Below are 22,417 nucleotides of genomic sequence, written 5' to 3' on the forward strand. Positions count from 1 at the left end.
TTACCAAAATGATCCAAGATGGTAAAATTAAAGTATATTATAAATATTAAAGAATTAATATTTATAAAATTATCTCAGCCAGATGTAAAAGCTCGATAAAACCAAATAGGAAATAGAGCTTATAATATGAGCAAACAGTTAATAAAATATGTTAAAAACACTTTGAAATGAGTTAAAAACATATTTGATCTGAAAAGGAAACACTAGATAAATGGATAGTCCTTAATCCGCGGAGTTTCAAAGAAATACTTTCCTTCTCATCAGAGGGTAGGAATTAGCAAAATGCGGGATCGGATTTTGCATGCAGAAGTATTTGATGAAACAAGTAAGTCAAAGATCTTACTTGAAAACAAAAAAAGTGAAGCAGAGGGAATATGGTGAAGAAAAAGGTGATTACACATGAATGGAAGATAAAAAATCCAGTGACGGTAAAATCCAAATGTAAAACTTCAAGAAAGTTAAAAGAATTTCCATTTGTACAAGTAAAATCCAAGATCTTTCTTATTTATATTTATGTCTCGAAAGTATATCTTATTTTTCTTTTATTAATATTATTGGAATCTTTTCTTTTTTCCTTGTACACATTTTTGTGAATTATTCCATGGATTTCTGCCTTTGGATTATTATGGACCATCTTCTTCCAATTACGGGATTTCCTTGGATTTTACTTTGTATAGAGAGTCCCCTCTATCCCCCAACTAATTGTCTGTACACCCTTATTAAATGTATGAACCATTCTATATTCACCAATATGTAGTGTATCACGCGCTCAAGATCAGAGGAGAGAGAATCAGAGAGAACTTTGTCATTTACAGCCTTTGATGCGTTGCCATAGATGGTCGTGTCATCAGCATAGATGTCAACAAATGATTTAAGTATGTGTTTTGGAAGATCATTGATGTAGATCAGGAAGAGAGTTGGGCTTAGGATGGACCCCTGAGGGACTCCAGCATTAATACTGTGGGCCTCTGATTTCTGCCCATCAACCACTACTCTTCTGAGCCTATCAGAGAGAAATGATTTAATAATTGAGAAAACATTTCCAGTTATACTGTAGCTGGAAATCTTGTGAAGTAGGCCCTTATGCCATACCTTATCGAAGGCCTTTGATATGTCAAGAGCAATTGCCCTAGAAAGGAAGCCTTTGTCGAGAGATTCACTAATTCTATGAGATATAACCGTTAGCACATCTGCTGTAGATCTAGCAGAACGGAAACCATACTGCATGTTTCTAAGAAGGTTATTTCTGCTGAGGTGGTTGACTACTTCTCTATTTAATATGGATTCCAGCAGCTTACTCATGACACACAGAAGACTTATTGGTCTATACTGAGAGGGAGATGACTTATCACCTGAATTCTTAAATACAGGGCATACTGATGAGGTTTTCCAGGGTGTTGGAAAGCATTTCTTAAGGCAATGCTTAAACAGTTTTTTAAGTATAGGGGCAAGTTCTGGTGGAAGCTTTTTCAACACTATAATTTGAATGCCATCAGGGCCAGTTGCTTTACTGGAATCAAGGTTCTTGATTAGCTTGGCAACCTCATGCACCGATATTTGTATGTTGCATAGCGTGTTGTCTGCTATAGGAGGAATTACGGGGAGTTGATGGCCTTTGTTGCATAGGGTAGAATTAGCTGCAAAGTTCTTGGCAAATAGTTTGGCCATGTTTGATGCTGACGAGATGATCTCCTGTCCATTGATGATAGTTGAGATAGAACGCACGCTTCTGTTCACAATCCTTTTTTGCTATTTGCCAAAACTGGTGGAAACCAAGCCGCTGCTCAGCTACTTTGGATTTAACGGACTGAGCATATAGCTCTCTTGCATTTTTTATTACTCTTTTACAGTGGTTGCTGACAGTCCTGAAAGCAGCGTTAGTCTCAATACATCTATTATGTTGGTAGATATGGAAAAAGTGATTTCTGTGCGCGATGGCAGCAGCACATTCTGGGGAGAACCATGGCTGACTGTTAGGTTTTTGTTGGAATTTTTTGGATGGTATGAATCGGTCTATGCCTACAATTAACCATTCGGTCAGGTCTGATACTATAGAGGACACATCCTTTTTAAACATGGAATGGAGAGGTAGATCAGATATGAATGATATATATAAGAGAATGGTAGTTTGCTTGAAGCATTGCTGGTAAGTAGATACGGAAGAGTATAAGAAGGCTATAGCAGTGTAGGGAACTGGCTGTTATATTAGTGTGACATATGAACAAAAATGGACAAATGAAAGGTCTTATAATAAAAAAAAAATTAACAAAAAAAAAGATCAAATTAAACATATGAATAAATAAATAAATAAATGAAAATGTCTATATTAATATAAATGTAGAAACCCATGCATAAGCCCTTTTCTGCTTTACAGTGGTCCCGTTCCAACATCCATTTCCGTCTTACAATATTTCAATGTTTTCCCTTTATTTTAGGGACATTGTTTAGTCTCTTTTCTTTTGAAAAAGAGAGTTTATCTTGAAATATCAAATCTCCACCATCCCCGGTTACATCAAACAGTGAGTTCATATTTACTGATTTGTATTGTGATTATCTTGAAAAATTAAAGTTAAATAACAAAACCGACAAGACCTTCTTTCGGTTGTCCATTTTTGTTCATACCAAATACAACAGCCGGTTCCCTAGTGATGATACGTACTAATAAATAATGATGTATAATGATAAGTAGTAAGAATCTATATCCAAAACAACAGATTCTCTCCTAAAATTCATACTAGAATTGTCCGTAAGGACCCGTGGCCTAGTGGATAGAGTACTTGGTAAAATTCAGTTGTAAAAGTTACTCTTTTGGGGGTTGAAGGTTCAGTCATTAATTGCGAATTACTTAAAACTTTTACCCAGTCATGGTTCATAGAATGAGATCATGCTGTCCCAGTGATTTAAATAAAGAGTTTTGTTAAAAAATTCTGTGCCGATTCCCAGACTGGACAGAGAAATTCCAGAATTCAACAAAACACACCTGGAGAAAGTTGTAGGTTACATCAACCAAACCATTCTGAAAATAACACTAAAGATGAGAACAATCGTCCGAAGAATCCAAATATTACAAAAATACAAAAACATACCATATTATCTTTAAGCAGATCAGTTTTCAGCATTGATTTCTCAATAGTCATAAAATCTTTGAATCTCGGTACATTTTGAAGTCCGTTCATAAAACACCACAATAACAAAAAAAAAAACTTGTTACTATTTTATTTATTTTATTTATTTTATTTCAAAATTAATGATTTTGGATTGAATACTTGACAAGTTACTTGGATTATTCGGACTACTGTTCCTGTCTCACAACGTTTCGGCTGATGTAACCTCCGATCTTCTTCAGATGCATTTTGTTGAACTTGAGAATCTGGACAAAATTTCGGATGTATCCCCTTATTTAATATGCAGGGGGTAACTTGTTTTCATCATGACCAGGTAGAAGTCTTAAGTAATTTGTAATTGTTTTTTTTATTATTGCCCTGCGTTGAGAATTGAATGTTCAACCTCTAAAGACTGTCACATAGAACTGACTAGCCTGGGTGCCCAGCTTTGCCTGGGTGTTTGAAGATGTGTGTTGAGCAGAAAAAAAAAAAAAGTGGTAGTAGGCAGACAGGCTCAGAACCCGTGAATGTGGAGAGAAGTGTTAACAAAAAAATGGTAGTGGGGTGAGGAGGGAATCAAAGCAACAATAGGCAACCAGGGTGAAGAGAGATGTTTAAAAAAAAAAAAAAAAAAAAAAAAGTGGTAGTAGACAGGCAGGCTCGAACTCGTGACACGAAGGCGGAAAAGAAAGTGAAAGAAACTTTGACGTCTTAGCTGATGTCTCCATGACATGACAGGAAGTCAAAAGCGTTGAAATTAACTGAAGTCAATGCAACGCTGACAATGATTTGCTAAAATGTCGGTGAAAAAAATCGACCCCTCCTTGTACAAAACGGTCGAGTTTAGGGCGAAGGAATTAATGTTTATGGCCAATTTTTTCATATTTGTCATCCGAGACATCGAGCTTCAAAATGATACCAATTTGTCAGGATCTGTCACCTCTGTCGAAAATTTTTGCAAGGCATACAAACATGCATACATACAAACAGACACATGAGATTCATATTATAGACTAGCGGGGGTACCCGGCGTTGCCCGGGTGTTTGGAGGTGTGTGTGGTGTTAAATATAAAAGAAACCGGGGGGGGGGGTAGGATCGAACCCTGAAGCGAAGTTTGAAAATAAAATCGGCCAGCCAGAATGAGTTACTGAAAGATGTTTGAATTTATTTAAGTAAGAACCAAATTGACAGGTGCGCGCACGGAAGTCGTCGAGCGTTACGACGACGACGTCAATGACCAGGTTTGTTTGTTATAAGCGAAGTAAAAAAAGAAAACAACATTAAAACTTAAGCGGGGGGGGGTAATCAAAACATTGAAAAAAAAAAACTAACGTAAGGCAAACGAACGATGAAAACAGAAAAACGAACACATGAAAAATGGCTTAAATAAGCCTGTTTCGATATTAAAATTTAAAAAATCGGTGGGTACCCGGGTGTTTTTGGGTGTGTGGTCGGGGGTGGATAAGTGAAGTAAAAAAAAAAAAAAAAAAAAAAACAGAAAAACGATCGTTACGTGAAAAATGGCTTAAATAACACTGGTTCAATATTTAAATTTAAAAAATTGAAAAAAAAAAAAGACATCTCACACTACTATTCGAACCCAAAACGTTTAGATAATGAACCAACGCGCTAATCAACTGAGCTAACGCGACGTACATGAAATTTAGTCAGTTTTTCAACTATTTAAAGTAAATCAGGTCATGACGTCATCTGACGCATGCGTAGAACCGGTCATCGTCACGAGAGGACCACTTTTAATGACCCCCCCCCCCCCTGTCGAAAATTGTCGATTTCGGGGTGAAAAAATGAACGTTTTTGGCCAATTTTTCGATATTTTTCGAACGAAGGATGGAGCTTCAATATGATACTGAGTTTATGAATTTTCGTCGTGTCTGTCGAAAGTTTTTAGCAGACACACAAACATACACACATACATACACACATTTTTGCTTTTATATATATAGATAACTTAGAACTACTTAGCACTTATTCCATTATGCCACAGGTCTTTGCAGACAATTCTAGTATGAATTTTAAGAGCCTATTCTTGTTTTAGATGTGTAGTCTAACAGCTTATTGCCATATGCATTATTGCATATTACCATGCAGCTACCCTCATGGATTAAATAAAGTGCTACATTCTAAATTCCATTCAGTCTATAGCTTAACATAAAGGTTCTTGAGTTCCACAAGATGCACCTGGAGAAGGTCAGAGGTGACATTGGCCGAAACAATGGGAAAATAATATCCAAGATGAGAACAGTAGTCTGCCCAACCCAGCCCAGCCCATTCCTCTCTCCTGTTTTAATGTATTGAAAATAATATTGATGCAAGTCATTCATCTTTCCTTTATATAAGTTACTAGTGTGGATGCCTGGCATTGCCCAGGTGTTTGGAGGTGTGTGGTGAGCAAAAAAAAAAAAAAAAAGTTGTAGGCAAGCAGGCTCGAACCCGTGACGCGAAGGCAGAAAAGAAAGTGGAGGTGTGTGTAAGGGTGTTTGTTGGTTGAGTAAAAAATTAAAAAAATGGAAAATTGCGAGCCCCCCCCCCCAAAAAAAAATGTAGGAGTAGTAAGCAGGCTCGAACCTATAACACGCCATAGGATAAAGAGGTGAAAAACAAAAAACAAACTGTCTTACCTATGTTCCTACCGTGGTTGTGACGTCACGGGCGGTCAAAATAACGCCGTTTATGTAACGTTGTTTATGCAAGCTTTTAATGACTTGCAAAAAATGTCAGCAAAAAAAAAAAAAAATGACTCTCCCTGTACAAAAGTGCTCAGTTGAAGGTGAAGGAATTAATGTTTTTGGCCAATTTTTTTCATATTTGTCATCCGAAGGGCCGTGCTTCAAAATGATACCAATCTCATGAAAATCCGTCGCCTCTGTCAAAAGTTTTTGTGAGACATGAAATAATAGGCCCACTTTTTGATAGTCTGAAAGAATATCCAGATATACTTTCTCAATCTTCGTTTCCTCAATCTGAATCTGAAAACCCTTCTAATTTTAGGAGACTTGTTGATTTTCTAAATACTAAATGCTGTTACTTAGTTCTCTTAAATAATGAGTGACTTGTTTAGCTCTGTTTAAATTCTTCATTGTCGGCCTTGATAATTTATGTGATAGTTTTCTTACTATATAACATATGTCAGGTCTTGAAGCAGTCATTAAGTACATAAGACTTCCTATTATAGGGATCTATGGACAAATTTCTCTTTAGTTGACCTTTAACAACTAAATATTTTCGTTTACTAGCCAAATAGAAAAGTTACTAGCCAAACTCATTTGATTTTTGGAATATGACATCTTGTTTTATGACGAGTATGTACATAATAAAGATTTTTCTGTATTTTTTTTTAAATAAGTGTAATTCTAAATATACAGGTCCTGGATATGACCTTAAACTATATCCAGTGGTGAGGCCCCAGATTGCGGGCTTTGGGGAGTGTGGAGCCACCCTTTAATTGCCATTGCTCCCAGGTCCACTCTGACCCCAAGTGGTAGTACCTGTTAGGGTCCCAACTATGGGTTGAATAGAAACCGATTTGATCTTTGGATTTAGCATTAAATAACCTGAAAAGGGTTGATATGCTGTAAAACAAAATCAACCAACCAACCAACCAACCATCTAAATATACAACAAATTTTATGTTGATATTTGAAGGTATAAACATTCTTATTTCTTCAGGCGTTTTTTTTTTTTTAAACAGCCTTTGTTAAAAAAAAAACTATATCCTATTAAACTTTTATTGTTTAAATAATTTAACTTTGTTTGTTTTATGAAAAAATAAAAGTTGAAAAGACATTTTTCACTCAATCGTGACCTTTGCAAGAGTGTAAGTGAAAGAAATACAATCGTCAAAAGATAAGCGTTTCATTATTTCTAGTCGACACTTTAAAAAATCACTTGAAAATGCGACTGTTTCACTCGCAATGTAGAGTCCTGTATTATTTCTCAGTATAGTTTATTGTTAATTATTTCAGATTCTGTGTCTGTATTTTTATTGATATCATTTTCAACTAGTTTAGAGCGTTGTTTCTTGCATTCTAAACTTTAATAGGATTTTATCAATGTACCTCGATTGATTCATTTTAATAATTCCTTTTTCATGAGTAAATTGTATGCCCAGAAACCATATGTTACAAAAATCGGTCATTTTGGATTTTTTTATTTAATCTGTTCTTAATATTGTCACAATTTGATGCAATTAAAATGTCATCAACCCATAAAACTAAAATCAGTAATTTATTGCCTTTGTTTTGGGTATACAAACAGGGGTCTACTGAGCATTGTTTGAATTGTTGCTCAATCATATAATCATGAAATACTGTATTCCACTCTCGCTCAGACCGTATAATGATTTGTTAAGCCTCCACATGCAACTTATATTTTTCATTATGAATCCATTTGAAGGGGTAATATAAATTTCACAGTTTATTAGGGCATTTAAATATGCATTTTTTGCGTCCGTTTGATGGATGTTAAAGTTATATTGCGATTTGCAATAAAATTCTGATTGTCGTTAGGTTTGTAGTTGGTGGAAATATAAAAAAAAAAAAAATTCTATATCGTAAATTTGAGAGTATCCTTTAGCAACAAATCTAGCCTTGTACTGTGCAACACCTGATGTTGTAGTCCTTTTTGTAAAGACCCATCTTGAAGAAATAACATGCCTATCCTACCAAATAAGTATTATTTTCTGTTAAAGCATCTATTTCGTTTTTTATTGCTATTTTCCATTGCTGACAATGTTCTGAATTCATTGCTTCGTTAAAGCTTTTTGGCATATTATCCATAGAATTACGAATTTAAGAATTTTTTTTTTCAACTGAAAAAATCAAATTTTATGAAGAAACGACACAGGGTGGGGTGGGGGTCATTTTGTTTTAAAATTTAAGAGCGACAATTCAGTTCGGCTACGAAGATTATTTTTGTATTTAAAATAATTAAACTTTTTAATCACAAAAAATCATAAATTTTGATTTTGATAGTTAAATTGATCAAGCAGTATTTTTTTTAATGTGATTTTTGGAATATGGCATCTTCGTTCCGTGACGAGTACATACATCATAAAGATTTTTCTGCATTTTTGTTTTTTAAAATAAGTGTAATTCTAAATAAGCACCAAAGATATATATATATAACTTATATATGTTTCTTTTTTTTTATTTATTTATTTTTTTTTTTATTTGAAGGAGCTCAATTTGGACTTGGTAAAATTTCCACGGCCTGCAGTCATTCATGAGGTCCATATTGTTCCTCTCGGAACCAAAGTTCAAGCTGAAGTGCCTGGCGGTACAAGACTTGGGTATGTGAAATCAATTTTTGGCATGATTAAATTTTACAAAGACTTTTTTACTTTTTTTTCTGTACATTTTTTTGTAGTCAAAAATATTAATTTTTTTTTTTTTTTTTGTGTGTATGTTTTATATCAACGGTGATAATGATTGCAGCAGCTCCAGACAAATCTGCAGAGTAGTGAGGCAAGGATATGTTTTCTCACCTGACCTCTTCAACATTCACAGTGAAATGAGTTTATGCAAAATTGAAACTCAAAAAGGTGATAGTGTAGGCAGTCATAACATCCACAATTTAAGATATGTGGATAACACTGTCCTCATCGCAGACTCTGGAGACAAATTGCAACGAATACTGACAACAATGACAAATGAAAGTGAGAAAGGCTGCAACTTTATGTTAAGACAGAATGCATGGTTATCTCCAAAATGGTTGGAGTACCAAAATACAATATCAAATGTAAAGATAGGTTTCGTTAAGGGCTTGAAAAGTCCTTAAATTTTGACTTTTACTTTGAAAAGGCCTTATTTCTCTTATTACCATGAAAAATCCTTGAAAATATGGAAAATGTCCTGAAAAGGCCTTGAAAATCATATTCATTATGTCTAGTAAAAATTTGTTGAAATATATTAAAAATAAAATCAAAATAAATACTATTAAATTACCTTTTAAGTATTAATAAAAATACCATTAAAATAATTTTTAAGTATTGAAAATAAAATCGAAATAAATTCTATTTGATTACCTTAAGTGTTAATAAAAATTCCATTCTTTCTACTCCAATAGTTTCTTCCCCAGAACCGCTAGACTTTGGAATTCCATTCCAGGTCCCTGCTTCCCCAACAGTACTGACGTGCAGAAGTTCAAGTGTAACCTGAACCGACATCTTGCTGCCCAAATCCCTACATAGTACCCCAGTAGTTGTTTCCCCTGATAGTAGCCCCCTACACCAAAGTGGCAATTTGCCTTGTTTGGGGTGAAAATGTAATAAAAAAAAAATTTAAAAAATGAAATCGAAATACATTGTTCTGAAATTGCAGCATATTATTGTAGATATAAGAGTTATTTCCCTTTACAGGAAATTGTCTGATATTTTTCATATAACAACATCAGGTAGTTTTGTGCTAAAGGGACATAACACTTGTATCTACAGTACTGAAAATTCAACATTTAAAAGTAAAAATGAACACAGTGAATGTAAATATGATTGTCGACAAGCATATTGTTGTGTATATAAAAAAAGGCATTTTGATCAGAATAAGTGAAAGTGCCTTGAAATCGCACATGGCTGGAACTAAAGACAAAATAAATGAAAGCTGTAAGTAGTTGACCAGTTTTTTTGCATTAGAGAACTTCATGTAAATAACTAATAATAAATTTTCCCCACTCTTTATCTGTACCAAAACGTAGATTCCACAAACAAAGCTTCTTTCTTAAAAGTGCACGCCTGTGAAACTCTGTTCCGTCTGCCTGTTTCCCACCTGACTACAACTTGGATGTCTTAAAGTCTAACATAAACAAATTCCTGATAAACCAATATCAAATATGACTGCCCAACGAGGCTTTAATATATACAGCCGAGCTGCAGGCCATCAAAATAGCTCTCAAACACATCAGACATCAACAAACAAAAATTCATAATATATACAGACTCTCTATCCTATATCATGTATCATGGCCCTTGAAGCATCTTGCTTCAAAAGATAAACTTTTTAAGAAACTTAAAATATTTTTACAAGAAACTGAAAACCTATTATATCAACAAAACTTTTTTGGCATTAAATGACCTTTAGAGGTTGAAATGCTGTTAAACAAACACATTCACTCACTCACTCGCTCCTGAATTTCACTTAAAACTAGTGGTGGGACGATTAATCGGAATCGTTAATCGTAAGAATCGTGTATTTTGGGAGGTATCGGAATCGGAATCGCATCGTTAAAAAATACCTTAATTTTCCGATTCCTTCATTACGATTCTTTTAGTCTGATGTTGAAAAAAAGAAAAAAAATTCCTGATATTTCTAACCGCAAGAGAGAAATGTAGCATGTTATAAAAAGAAACCAAAGAAATTCATTATTAACAGGGCAATGCTTAGTGCCCCTCCCTTACAAGGTTCATTCATTCAGATCTATTGTAATCAAAACTACAAAAGAGTTAACTTGAAAAGAAGTATGCAGGGCTCTACATTGCGAGTAAAAAAAAAAACCGCTTATCTTTTTGGCGATTGTTTTTTTTTACTGACAAATCTTCTAATACTGAATGAAAATGCTTTTTCAACTTATATTTTCTTAAAATAAAACGAGCAAAGTCAAATTATTTAAACAGTAAACGGTTTAATAGAACAATGTACTTTTTTTTCTTTTTTTAAAAGAAGGCTTTTGAAAGAAATATCTCTAAAATGAAATTGATCACGTTGTATTATTTCGCAAAGTTTTGACAGTTGTCGGCTTCTTTTGATGTTTCCAAAAAATCGACCCCATACCTATCTCTTCCAAACCTAAAGTTATTAAATAACCCCTTCGTTAATTCAAGGGTAATTAATTCAATTCAGTCAAGTTTTTTTTTTAAATTTCATTGAAATAAAATCCATTTTTTAAATTTTTTTCTCCAGAAAGATAAAACCCTGAATTTGATTATATTAAAAGCAGAATAATATAATCTTTTTTCTAGAATTTTAAATTGAAAATTAAAAGTGTTTTGCGCAGTTTTTTGCCGAACGAAAAAGAAATTAATATATATATTTTTAAAAGGTTTTGTAATCAATTAATTTTTATGTCTAAATAATATTTACGATTAATTAAATAATTTCATTTTAAAAAGTATTTATGAATAGAATTTTACTTAAGACTTATAGTTTAGCAATATTGAACCGCATCAACCATGTGGGAATTGAACACAGTCAACCAAAAAAAAAAAATTCAAAAGAAAATGCATATTTGCATTTCATTATGTAAACTTTTATACATTGGTTTCAAAAATTAAATTCTATAAGTTTTTTTTGTTAACTACCGGTTGGTACAATTTACCGCCCCAACCCTTTATATTTTTTTCTTTTTGTCTTTTTTAGCGCATTTTTTTTTTTTTTTTTTTTTTTTTTTTTTTACACAGTGATCACCACTTATCAAGGCCCGGAAGCCACTCAGGGATAAGGGTTATTGCAAGTACATTACGTTAGTGTGGAGATTTGATGAAATGTTTAATTAGGGGGGCGGTTCATTAGGAATTTGTTAACATTGGACTTGAAGACATCCAAGTTGTAGTCCGGAGGGAAGCAGGCAGACAGAACAGAGTTCCACAGGTGTGCAGTTCTAAGAAAGAAGCTTTGTTCATGGAATCCGCGTTTTGATTTAGGCACAGATATAGAGTGGGGGAAATTTTTCACAGTGGATTCAGCTAGACAGGTGTTTTTCGTGAAAGATTGGCGAGGGGGGACCAGGGATTGGAGTTCAGACGAGCACCTGCCATGAAAATAATGATCAAACAAGGATAGGCTCGCAACGTCTCTTCTGTGGGAGAGAGGTTGCAGGGTAGAGAAAAGAGCATCCCCCACTAAACCACGAAGACTATTTTGTACTCTGTCAAGGCATGATAGGCTGTTTTTGGCAGCTCCTGCCCAGATATGGCAACAGTATTCCATCCTTGGACATACTTGGCTTTTATATAGATAGAGAATTGCATCAGTAGTGAGATATCTTCTGGAGCGGTAGAAGGATCCCACCATCTTTCCAGCGACCCTGGCAACAGACTTGATGTACATGTTCCATTTCAGATCAGGAGTAAAGGTCAAACCCAGAAGCTTGTCAAAACACGGGGCCTCACCCAGACGAGAGCCATCCATCACAATTGATGCGAGATGGGGATCAGAGCGTTGATGATGTAAGGATAGGAGTTTGGTTTTGGATGCATTAAAGGTAACCAGCCACATCTTCCCCCACTGAACCACGCGCTCAAGATCAGAGGAGAGAGAATCCGAGAGAACTTTGTCATTTACAGCCTTTGATGTGTTGCCGTAGATGGTCGTGTCATCAGCATAGATGTCAACGAATGATTTAAGTATGTGTTTAGAGAGTTCATTGATGTAGATCAGGAAGAGAGTTGGGCCCAGGATTGACCCCTGAGGGACTCCAGCATTTATATTGCAGGCCTCCGATTTTTGTCCATCTACCACTACTCTTATGAGCCTATCGGAGAGAAATGATTTAATGATAGAGAACACATTTCCAGTTATACCGTAGCTGGAAATCTTGTGAAGTAGACCCTTATGCCATACCTTGTCGAAGGCCTTTGATATGTCAAGAGCAATTGCCCTAGAAAGGAAGCCTTTGTCAAGAGATTCACTAATCCTGTGGGATATAACCGTCAGCACATCTGCGGTAAATCTTACAGAGTGGAAACCATATTGTGTGTCACTAAGAAGGTTATTCCTGCTGAGGTGGTTGACTATTTCTCTATTTAATATGGATTCCAGCAACTTACTCATAACACACAGGAGACTTATTGGTCTGTACTGAGAGGGAGAGGACTTATCACCTGAATTCTTAAACACAGGGCAAACTGATAAGGTCTTCCAGGGGGTCGGAAAGCACTTCACCTTAAGGCAGCGCTTAAATAGTTTCGTAAGTATGGGAGCAAGTTCTGGTTGAAGCTTTTTTAACACTATAATTGGGATGCCATCAGGGCCAGTTGCCTTACTAGAATCTAGGTTCTTGATTAGCTTGGCGACCTCATGCACGGATATTTGTATGTTACCTAGCTTGTTCTGTGTTGTAGGAGGAAATATGGGGAGTTGATGGCCTTCATCGCATAGGGTAGAATTAGCTGCAAAGTACTTTGCAAATAGTTTGGCCCTGTCTGACGCTGACTAGATGACCTCTGCTCCATTGATAATGGTTGGGATAGAACGCACAACGCCAAAGTTCAAAAAAAGTCTTCCATGGAAACTTTTGAAGTTGATGAGTTGAAAACCATTTGCAAAGTCTGTCAAATTAAAATATTGCGAGGAATAAAACCATCTAACATGACCACAACCAACGTGTTAAAACATTTAACTATGATGCATCCAAATAAATTGGAGAAGCAAAATAAAAAAGAAAAGGAACAAAAAATTACCAACTAGTCACTCAGTGCAGTTTTATTAATGAGGGTCGAAATCGCAGTGTCTCTTTTTTTTTTTTTTTTTTTGCCTACGTCACCATCTAGGTGTCACCAATTTTTTTAACCCTCCTTAACTTCAAAGAGTAAATACAATATATACAACTAAAAAAATAATTTTTAAAAATGCTGATTCTATTCATGAAAAATTCTTTTAACTAGAAATTAAAACTTAGGTAAAGATAGCTGACTGACAGCAACAGGAGCACTGGTTAACTACTGAACCACGTGGAAAGGTGTGGGGGGGGGAGGAAAAAAAGGAAATTAAATGATGATAATAAATTATGATAATCGTCTTTGAAAGGCACTAAACTCCTAAAATTTACTTCTTTAAAATTTTAGGCGGCACTCCCCGGCGATTTTAAAGCACTCTCTCTCTCTCTCAAAAAAAAAAAAAAAAAAAAAAAGATTTAATTCTTAAGTTTGGGAAAGATGTATTTATTATAACCGAATTCTTGTATGAAGACTGGATCTACTTTATTGGACGTTAATTTGTGAGATAAGTAATTTTTCAATGTTTAATATGTTTTTAAAGTTTCAATTATCAATTAAATTTTTTTAATTGCGTTTATTTTTCAATTTATTTAAAAAAACAGGGTTTTAAATGTATTTTTTCAAGGTAACAAGCTTCGAAAGAAGTCTAATAAAAAAAATCACTTAATTTTTAATTTCGACAACCCTGAGAATTTAATTATTAAAAAAATATTGAAATGTGACATTTTTTTATTTAACATTTCTATTAGTTCAATTAATTTTCTTTCAATAATTCATTTCACTCAACAAACTTCACCATTTTTTTTTTTTATCGTTTTCTGTAATTTTGGTAATTATGTTTGCTCAAGTTTATCTAGTATTTCATTTGTTTTTTATAGTGGTATCATTTTTATATGTGTTCCTTTGATATACCCTATTTCAAAATTAGTTTGGCTAAACTTATTCTTCACGTTAGAAACAACGTGTAAAAGCAATGAAAAAGTAATAAAAAATAATAGGTGTTAACTACTACTTGTGAATTATGGAGGTCTGAAGAACTGCCGTCACAAATACAACTATCAATAGCCAAACAAAAAATCGTTTTTGAAATTCCTTTAATTGTAACTTTTCGCTATACCTACCTTTTTGGTATAAAACACAAAAACTTTCGATTAATGGTATTTCTCATATATGGTCGTTTACTTTGGAAAGGTTATTTTGTATCTACGGCGCCATGTCACATAGTATATTGTTTTTTTTTTCATTACGCACATTCATTTATAAATTATTAAATTAAATATTTATCTTTTTTATATTTAATTAGTATATATTTTCTTTCTCTTCCGCTATATTTTTTTTATTTAATTCATTAAATCTGTTAATTATGAGGGCCAAAATAATGAATCGTGTGTATTTATTCTCTAATTTTCTTGTTTTTGTTCTGTTATATAAATTCTATTTTATTTGTTTTTTTTCTGAAGGATAAATTCTATTTTCTTTGAGTTTTTTTTCTGTATTCCAATTAAGTAAAATAAATTTTCTCTAAAATAAATTTTGCTAAGTTTTCCGTTTAGTTTATTATATAATAATTTTATTTAAACCAAAACACGACGGTGTACTGGTGTAGACATAAAATATCTCTTCCAAAGTTAGAGAACATATTTGGGAACTACCGACCATAAGTATAAAACTACCTGGTATATTTCAAAACAATAATTCCCTAGGAATCGGAATCGTACTTGGTATCGGAATCGTTAATCAATATTTTCCTGGAATTGGAATCGGAATCGTATAAAAATTAGGAATCGTCCCAACACTACTTAAAACCAATGTTATTTAGTTAATTGTCATGTCGCAATCTATAAAAGTGAAAGTGTCTGTCTGTGTACATTTCCCTACGCAATAACTCTGTCTACAGACTCGAAATTTGATATACAGGGTATGGAGATTTTGGAAAAACTTTGTAATCCGTTTTCAGACAGAAATTTGACTGTTAAGGAGTCAAAGTTCAACGATTTGACCTTTGAGAACTCTACCAAACTCCTCCGCCAATTTTGGGTCTAAACAATTGAAATTTTAGATAAAGGTTCCTTGGACATGGATCTAATTTGATAACTTGATTTGTGAGCCAAAACAATAAATGTTAAAGGGTCATAATAGGGGTCAAAGTTTTTAAAAAATTTGACCTCTGCAATCTCTACCAAATTACTCAGACAATTTCTGGTCTAAACATTTGAAATTTTACATAAAGGGTATTCGGAGATAGGGCAAGCTTTTTAATCGATTTGCGTCGAAAATTTGAGTTACCAATATATAAATGTATGTATGTTTGCATGTCTGCCTAAAACTTTTGGCAGAGGCGACGGATTTTTACAAGATCAGCTTTTTTCACCAATATTTTTGAAAGTCATCCTCTCCTTTCGATTGTCTAGCCTTAAAACCTACGTCACTTCCGGTTTGGCGGTGGTCATAACAGCAAAGACTTCAGGTATTTTTCCCATTCCTTTCCTCCTTTGTGGTACGAGTTCAAGCCTACCTTCCTACTACCACTTTTTTTTTTTTTGCTCAACATACACCTCCAAATACCCGGGCAATGCAGGGTACCCATGCTAGTTAGTAACATATTACTATATTACAGAAAACATTTACTTTCACAATTCAGCGATGACTGCAGTTGCCTCCCTTAACTACATGCAGTTACCTCCCCTAAAAACTTGAAGGTTTTATTAGGAATTAATTTTCTATTATATCATTTTTCATAATTTCGGATATGTTACTAATTTCGACATGACAAGTAAGTAGGTAACCTTGTTTTTAGTTGAAATTCGATTTTTCGATTTTCCTTAATCTGAACAAACAGCGAAATATTTTTTAATTTAATGCATTTAAATATTTAAAATTTATATTTTCAACAATATTTTTATGCAAATTGAGTTTTTTGCTAAAAACAATTACAATTTTAATGATTTTACATGACTAATTTCAATTTTATTTTGAAAAAATATTGTTTCGGTTTGAATATTCAGTTTTTTCTTCTTTTTTTTTTCCTTTGCTTTTCCACCTCGAACAAGGCACACAGCACCACTTGTATGTAAGGGGCTACTATTTTGGACAAAATTTGCAGGGATACTATGTAGGAAGTTGAGCAGCAAGATGTCTGTTGACATTACACTTTAATTTCTGCATGTTAGTAGAGTCGTGGAAGCAGGGACCAGGGAGGGAATTTCAAAGTCTAGAAGTTTGAAGGAAGAAACAATTTGAGTAGAAGATTTTCCAGCATCTATGGATCTCTAAGTGTAGGGGTGGGATTTTGCTTCTTGTCGGGCTAGTCAGGGGTATTTATGTCGAAGGGGGGGGGGTTCAAAGGCTTGTAAAATAAGCACAGATGCAACATTTCGGGAATCAGACAGATATAGGAGTTTGGTTGAAAGTACGGGACCTGGTTGAGAAGAAAGTTCTTGCAGAATTTTCAAATAAGTTTTCGTTATAATACCTTTGCTTATGTATCATTTTAAAGATGCGTTTTTCGCTCTAATTTAAATTGCAATCATTTTAAAACAATTCAGTCCTCTTTTCGGAACTTTGAATACAAGATGAAAAATAAGAAAATTTGCACAATTTTCTTATTTCAATTTAAACTAGTCCGAAAAGCTTCTGAAACAACTCGCGATATCACCAAAGCTTTTGGTCTTGGTCCAAGAACCACTACTGAACGCACAGCACAATGGTGGTTTAGAAAGTTTGTGGCAGCGATAAGTCTTAAAGATGATAAGCATAGTAGTCAGACATCGGATGTTGACAACAATCAATTAAGAGCCTTAGTCGAAGCCAGTCTACACACAACTGTTTGAGAACTTGCTTCTGAATTAGACGTAATGTATACAGTGATTTCCAACCACTTGAGAGATATTGGAAAGACAAAAAAACTCGATAAATGGGTGCCTCACAAATTGAACGATAACTGAAAGAAACAACGTAATGAAGTGTTATCTTCCCTTCTTTTACGCAACAAGAACGACCTGTTTCTCGAACGGGTTGTGACTTGCAATGAAAAGTGGGGTCTTTACGACAACCAGTGACTCTCAGCTCAGTGGTTAGATGCCGATGAAGCTCCACGACATTTCCCAAAGCCAAAGTTGCACCAAGAAAAGGTCATGCTGACTACTTGGTGGTCTGCGACCAGTCTCACCCATTAGTTTTTTGGATGCAGGTGATTTATTATGGTCGAGAAGTACTGTCAACAAATGGATGAAATGCATCAGAAACTTCAACAACAACACCCAGTATAAGTCAACAAAAAAAGGCCCAATTCTCCTCCACAGCAATATCTGGCTGCACATTGATAAACCAACTCTGCAGAGGTTGAACCAATTGGGCTACAAAACTTTGCCTCATCCGCCTGTATCTCCAGACCTCTTACCTACCAACTACCACTTTTTCAAACATCTGATAACTTTCTGCATGAGAAATGCTTCAAAAACCTAAGCGATATCAAAAACACCTTCAGCGACTTCATCGCCATCAAAATGCAAGATTTTTATGTTACTGGCATAAACACACTTGTTTTGCACTGTTAAAAATGTATTAATTCTAATGGTGCTTATTTCGATCAATAAATTTTTGTTTGAGCCAAAATATATTCATCGGAATTTAAAAGTTAAAAACTGCAAGAACTTTGTCAACCTGTCTAGGAGTGAAAGACTAGTAGCAGATGCACCAGTCCAAATTTGGCAACAATACTCTAGATATGAACAAATTTAGGCCTTGTAGTGGTACAGGATGCTCTCTGGCATAAGTAACATTCTAGCACATTCTAGAAATTTAAATCTCTGTGCTCCTAAGAAGATCTCCATCATTCCAGTAATTATAAAAGCAACTGGACTCATGAAAACGAATTTCTAAAACTACTTGGCAAATATACCCGGTGAACCAAGTGCAAGAAAGATACAAACAATTGCACTAAATGAAAGGGGCAGTTAAAATCTTAAAAGGGCAATTAGAATCTTTGATAAATCTCTGATTGATATGTCTGGGATAGAAGGTGAATGTTTGACATCCAGTTGGATTTAATTTTTTGAATGTTGTTCGAATTTACTGCATTTAAACAAATTTTTTTTTTTTTAATCTATTGTGGTTTTTTTTTCCACATCACTTTAACATTTCTATGCATTTCTTACGAATGAACTTCTCTTCTTTGATAGGGCCACAAATCCTTCTTCATTCAAATTTGAGTTGTTTGTCAACAACCTCAGAAAACCAAATGCAGCTACTTTTGAAAAACTTGGAATGTAAGTATATTATTATTTATCTATATATAAAGTAGTAGCATTCATGTGTGTGTGTCTGTGTGTACAACTCTCCTACAGCACACGCCACTGGATTGATCATGACCAAACCTGGCATGATGATGGAATGTAAGTATACTATTATTTATATCTTATAATTTTCTTGGCAACCATTTTGTAAACTTGTAGTAAAAGTGAACGTGAAATATGTTTTTTTATTTTTTTATTTATTCAATTTTCACCTCAAACAAGGCACAGTGCCACTTTGAAGCAGGGGGCTACTTAATTAGCGGGGTCATTATGAAGGGAGATGAGTAGAAAGATGTTTGTTGACATTACACTTGAACTTCTGCATATCGTTGCAGTTGGGAAAGCAGAATCCCGGAAGGGAGTTCCAAAGACCCGCAGTTCTGGGGAAGAAACTATTGGAGTAAAAGGCTTTCTTGCACCTAGGGATCTCTACTGTAAAGGGATGAGACTTAGTAGCTTGTCGGGTTTGTCGGGGGTAGTTACGTCGGGGAGGTACAAGTGTTTGCAGTTCGTCAGAGCATTCACCATTGAAGTATTTGTAGAACAGGCAGAGGGATGCAACATCTCGTCGATGGGACAGAGGCTGAAGCCTAGATGACAGTTCAGGACCTATCAGGTTGGCGACTCTCTTTTGAACCCTGTCCAGGAGCGAGAGACAAGAAGCAGATGTACCAGCCCAGATGTGACAACAGTACTCCATACATGGGCGAATGGTTGCCTTATAGAGGTATAGGATACTGTCAGGCGTAAGTAGTTTTCTAGCACGGTAGAGGGAGCCAACCTTCCTTGCAGCAGCCTTGGCAATGCTCTCAATGTATCTATTCCAGTTCATATTCCCTGTAAACGTTAGGCCGAGGAGTTTAAAATAAGTACTTTCAGGTAATGTGTTCTTGGCCATTGCTATTGATGGTAGAGAAGGTTTCTTGTAGTTATTGAAGGAAACACGCTTAGTCTTAGCAGCATTGAATGTGACCAACCATTTTTGTCCCCATTCCACTACGGATTGGAGGTCATCCTCTAGTGTTTCTGCCATTTCCTTGGATATGTGTTCATTTGTTTTCCCCTCATATCTGTTATAGAGAGTGGTGTCATCGGCAAATATACCCATCTCCGAAACAATATTATCAGGGAGGTCGTTTATGAATATCAGGAATAATAGAGGTCCAAGGATAGACCCCTGTTATGGTTGAGTGAACGAATATGGTTACAATTAAGTCTAATAGAATTAAAATTTTTATTTTTACTTTAGAAAAAGCAAATTTCTGCTTAAATATCTAACTGTTGGTTATAATCTGCCTTAAAAGTGTACTAGCAGGGCTAACTGGCATTGCTTGGAGTTAAAATGTCTATCTCTATTCTTGTCTCTCTATCATTCTCCCTTCCCCCCCCCCTCCTTCTTCTCACTTCTGCCTAACCCATTCCTCTCGCTCAACACACACAGACAACTTTTTACAAATTCCTTGGGAAATAAATCAGCATAAGAGAATTAACTCCTTGATTTAAGAACCATAATTATTTTCTTTTTAGCCCCCTTTATTATAACTGCGACAGTTTTAGGTCAAAGAATAAATATTTTTTTTCTAAATTTTAGATATTTATCCAGAGTAACACAAATTAAAAATATACCAACTTTGTGGGTATTTGTTTAGTCATTTTTTAGTTTTAGCTAGCTAGACAAACATACACACAGACAACTGCTCTTTATGTTTTGAATGTAAGACTTATTTATGCCAAAACGCTTCTTATTTTTTAGTAGCTATTTCGCTGGATTTTATTTCTCTTTTTTTTCTGTTCTTGCTTTATCTTTATTTACTTGTTTTTCCCCCCTCTTTCTATTTCATTTTCTCTTATCTCCCCTTCCCTCTTAAGAAGACAGTTCTAAGTGAAAATGTCAACTTTGCCATACTTCAAACAATTCATGATAAAGGTAGGAGGGTAGAAGACTTTTGTTTCCTCAAAGTATGACCTTGGTTTCTTCAGACTATTGTTCTCATCTTGAGTGTTATTTTCACAATGATTAGGTTGATGTAACCTCCGACCTTCTTTAGGTGTATCTTGTTGAACTTAGGAATCTTTCTGTCAGACTTCAGAATCCATACGAAATTTCAAACAGAACCCTTCATTTAATCCACGAGTGTAGCATGCTCTTGTTCCCTCAGCCATGACCGGGTACAAATCTTAAGTAATTTGCAATGGTATTTTTGGTATTGCCTACACTGAAGATTGAACCTTCAACCTCCAGAAGAGTGTCACTTAGAGCTGAATTCAACTTGGCACTTGATCTGTTACACCATGTATCCGTACAACAGAAAGATACCAGAGTTTGGTGGAAAGATTTCCATGTTCGACCAGCTATGCCGGAAACAGGTCGGAGATTACAGTAACGGAATTGTTGTGAAAATAACACTCAAGATGAGCACAGTACTCCGCAGAATCCAAATAATAAAAATTATCAGTGCTTGGCAAAAAACTTACAACATAAAGAATGATTTTTTTACCCCACATATTCACTAGGTATCTTTTTCTTTTAACTTTGTCTTCATTTTGACTATTTTAGTTAAAAACTAGCGGGAGTAGCCGGCATTGCTCGGGTGTTTGTAGGTATAAAAGAAAAAAAAAAAACGAACTCGAAGGCGGAAAAGAAAGTGAAAGAAAGCGTGACATTATACCGCTATGCTAGGGAGACAAAAGCGCTGAAATTTAGTGATGTCAAGCAAAAAGTTGACTTGCAGAAACGAACGTTTGCTGGAGGCCAGTTAAGCTTTCCGCCGTGTCATTTCCCCACGTTGTTGGGGAAAACCAGCTACGCATAGAAAGGGAGTGTCCAAATGAATAGCAATTGTCTGATATGAAAGGTTTCCTCCAGATTGTTCAAAGCTGATTGCTTTCTGGACGTCCTGGAAAGAAAGGCCGGGAAGATGACTTCGTTTTCAATTCAGTTTCACTTTTATACAAAAAACACAAACGCGCGAGAGGATGGAATAGCGTGAATTTTATAAAAGCCGATGTAAATAAATCTAGATGCGCTGTTCGTTTGCAAATCGTAGATATTATGATCTAGGGAATATATAAAAAGGTTCTAAAGAATAGTAATACCTCCACCCCCACAACCCCGGCAAAAAAAGCCTTTGCTGGATATACAAAAATGTGCGCGGCCATTTTGCCTCTTTTTATATATATATATATATATATATATATATATATATATATATATATATATATAGATGATTGTAGAGTTGTTGAGGAAAATGTCGAAAATAATTGATAATAGGTTTAAGTAGTTTGCTTGAAGCATTGTTTAATGTGTATATAAATGAAATTTAAGTTTATAGAAGGCAGAACAATGCAAAGGTGTGAAGGATAGACTTAAATTGATGCAACTTAAGATATAATGGTGGGACCAGCTATGCAGTTTCACTTTTATTGATCCAATTCATGTGTATATGTATAACCATACATATAATTATTACTATAATAATTTTTAAATATAGGCACTAGTGTTTCATTCTTTCGGGAATCATCAGTGCAGGGAGTTACAATTACAGCCGGTCGGGAGATTCAAACCTAGCCACAA

At 34.8% G+C, this 22,417-nt stretch overlaps 1 protein-coding gene across 4 annotated transcripts in view; it reads left to right on the plus strand.

The window, feature by feature from the left end:
- LOC145259726 (protein virilizer homolog) overlaps positions 1–22,417 on the plus strand; it is a 239,719-nt gene that overhangs the window by 94,987 nt on the left and 122,315 nt on the right. For all 4 annotated transcript variants that reach the window (XM_080117416.1, XM_080117417.1, XM_080117418.1 and 1 more), the window contains exons 5-6: positions 8,301–8,413; positions 18,730–18,816. In XM_080117416.1, the coding sequence (XP_079973542.1) occupies positions 8,301–8,413; positions 18,730–18,816 (200 nt within the window). The remainder of the gene's footprint in view (positions 1–8,300; positions 8,414–18,729; positions 18,817–22,417) is intronic.

The sequence above is a fragment of the Euprymna scolopes genome, chromosome 35 (assembly GCF_053919585.1).
Source record: "Euprymna scolopes isolate OS-2025 chromosome 35, ASM5391958v1, whole genome shotgun sequence".
NCBI lineage: Eukaryota > Metazoa > Mollusca > Cephalopoda > Sepiida > Sepiolidae > Euprymna > Euprymna scolopes.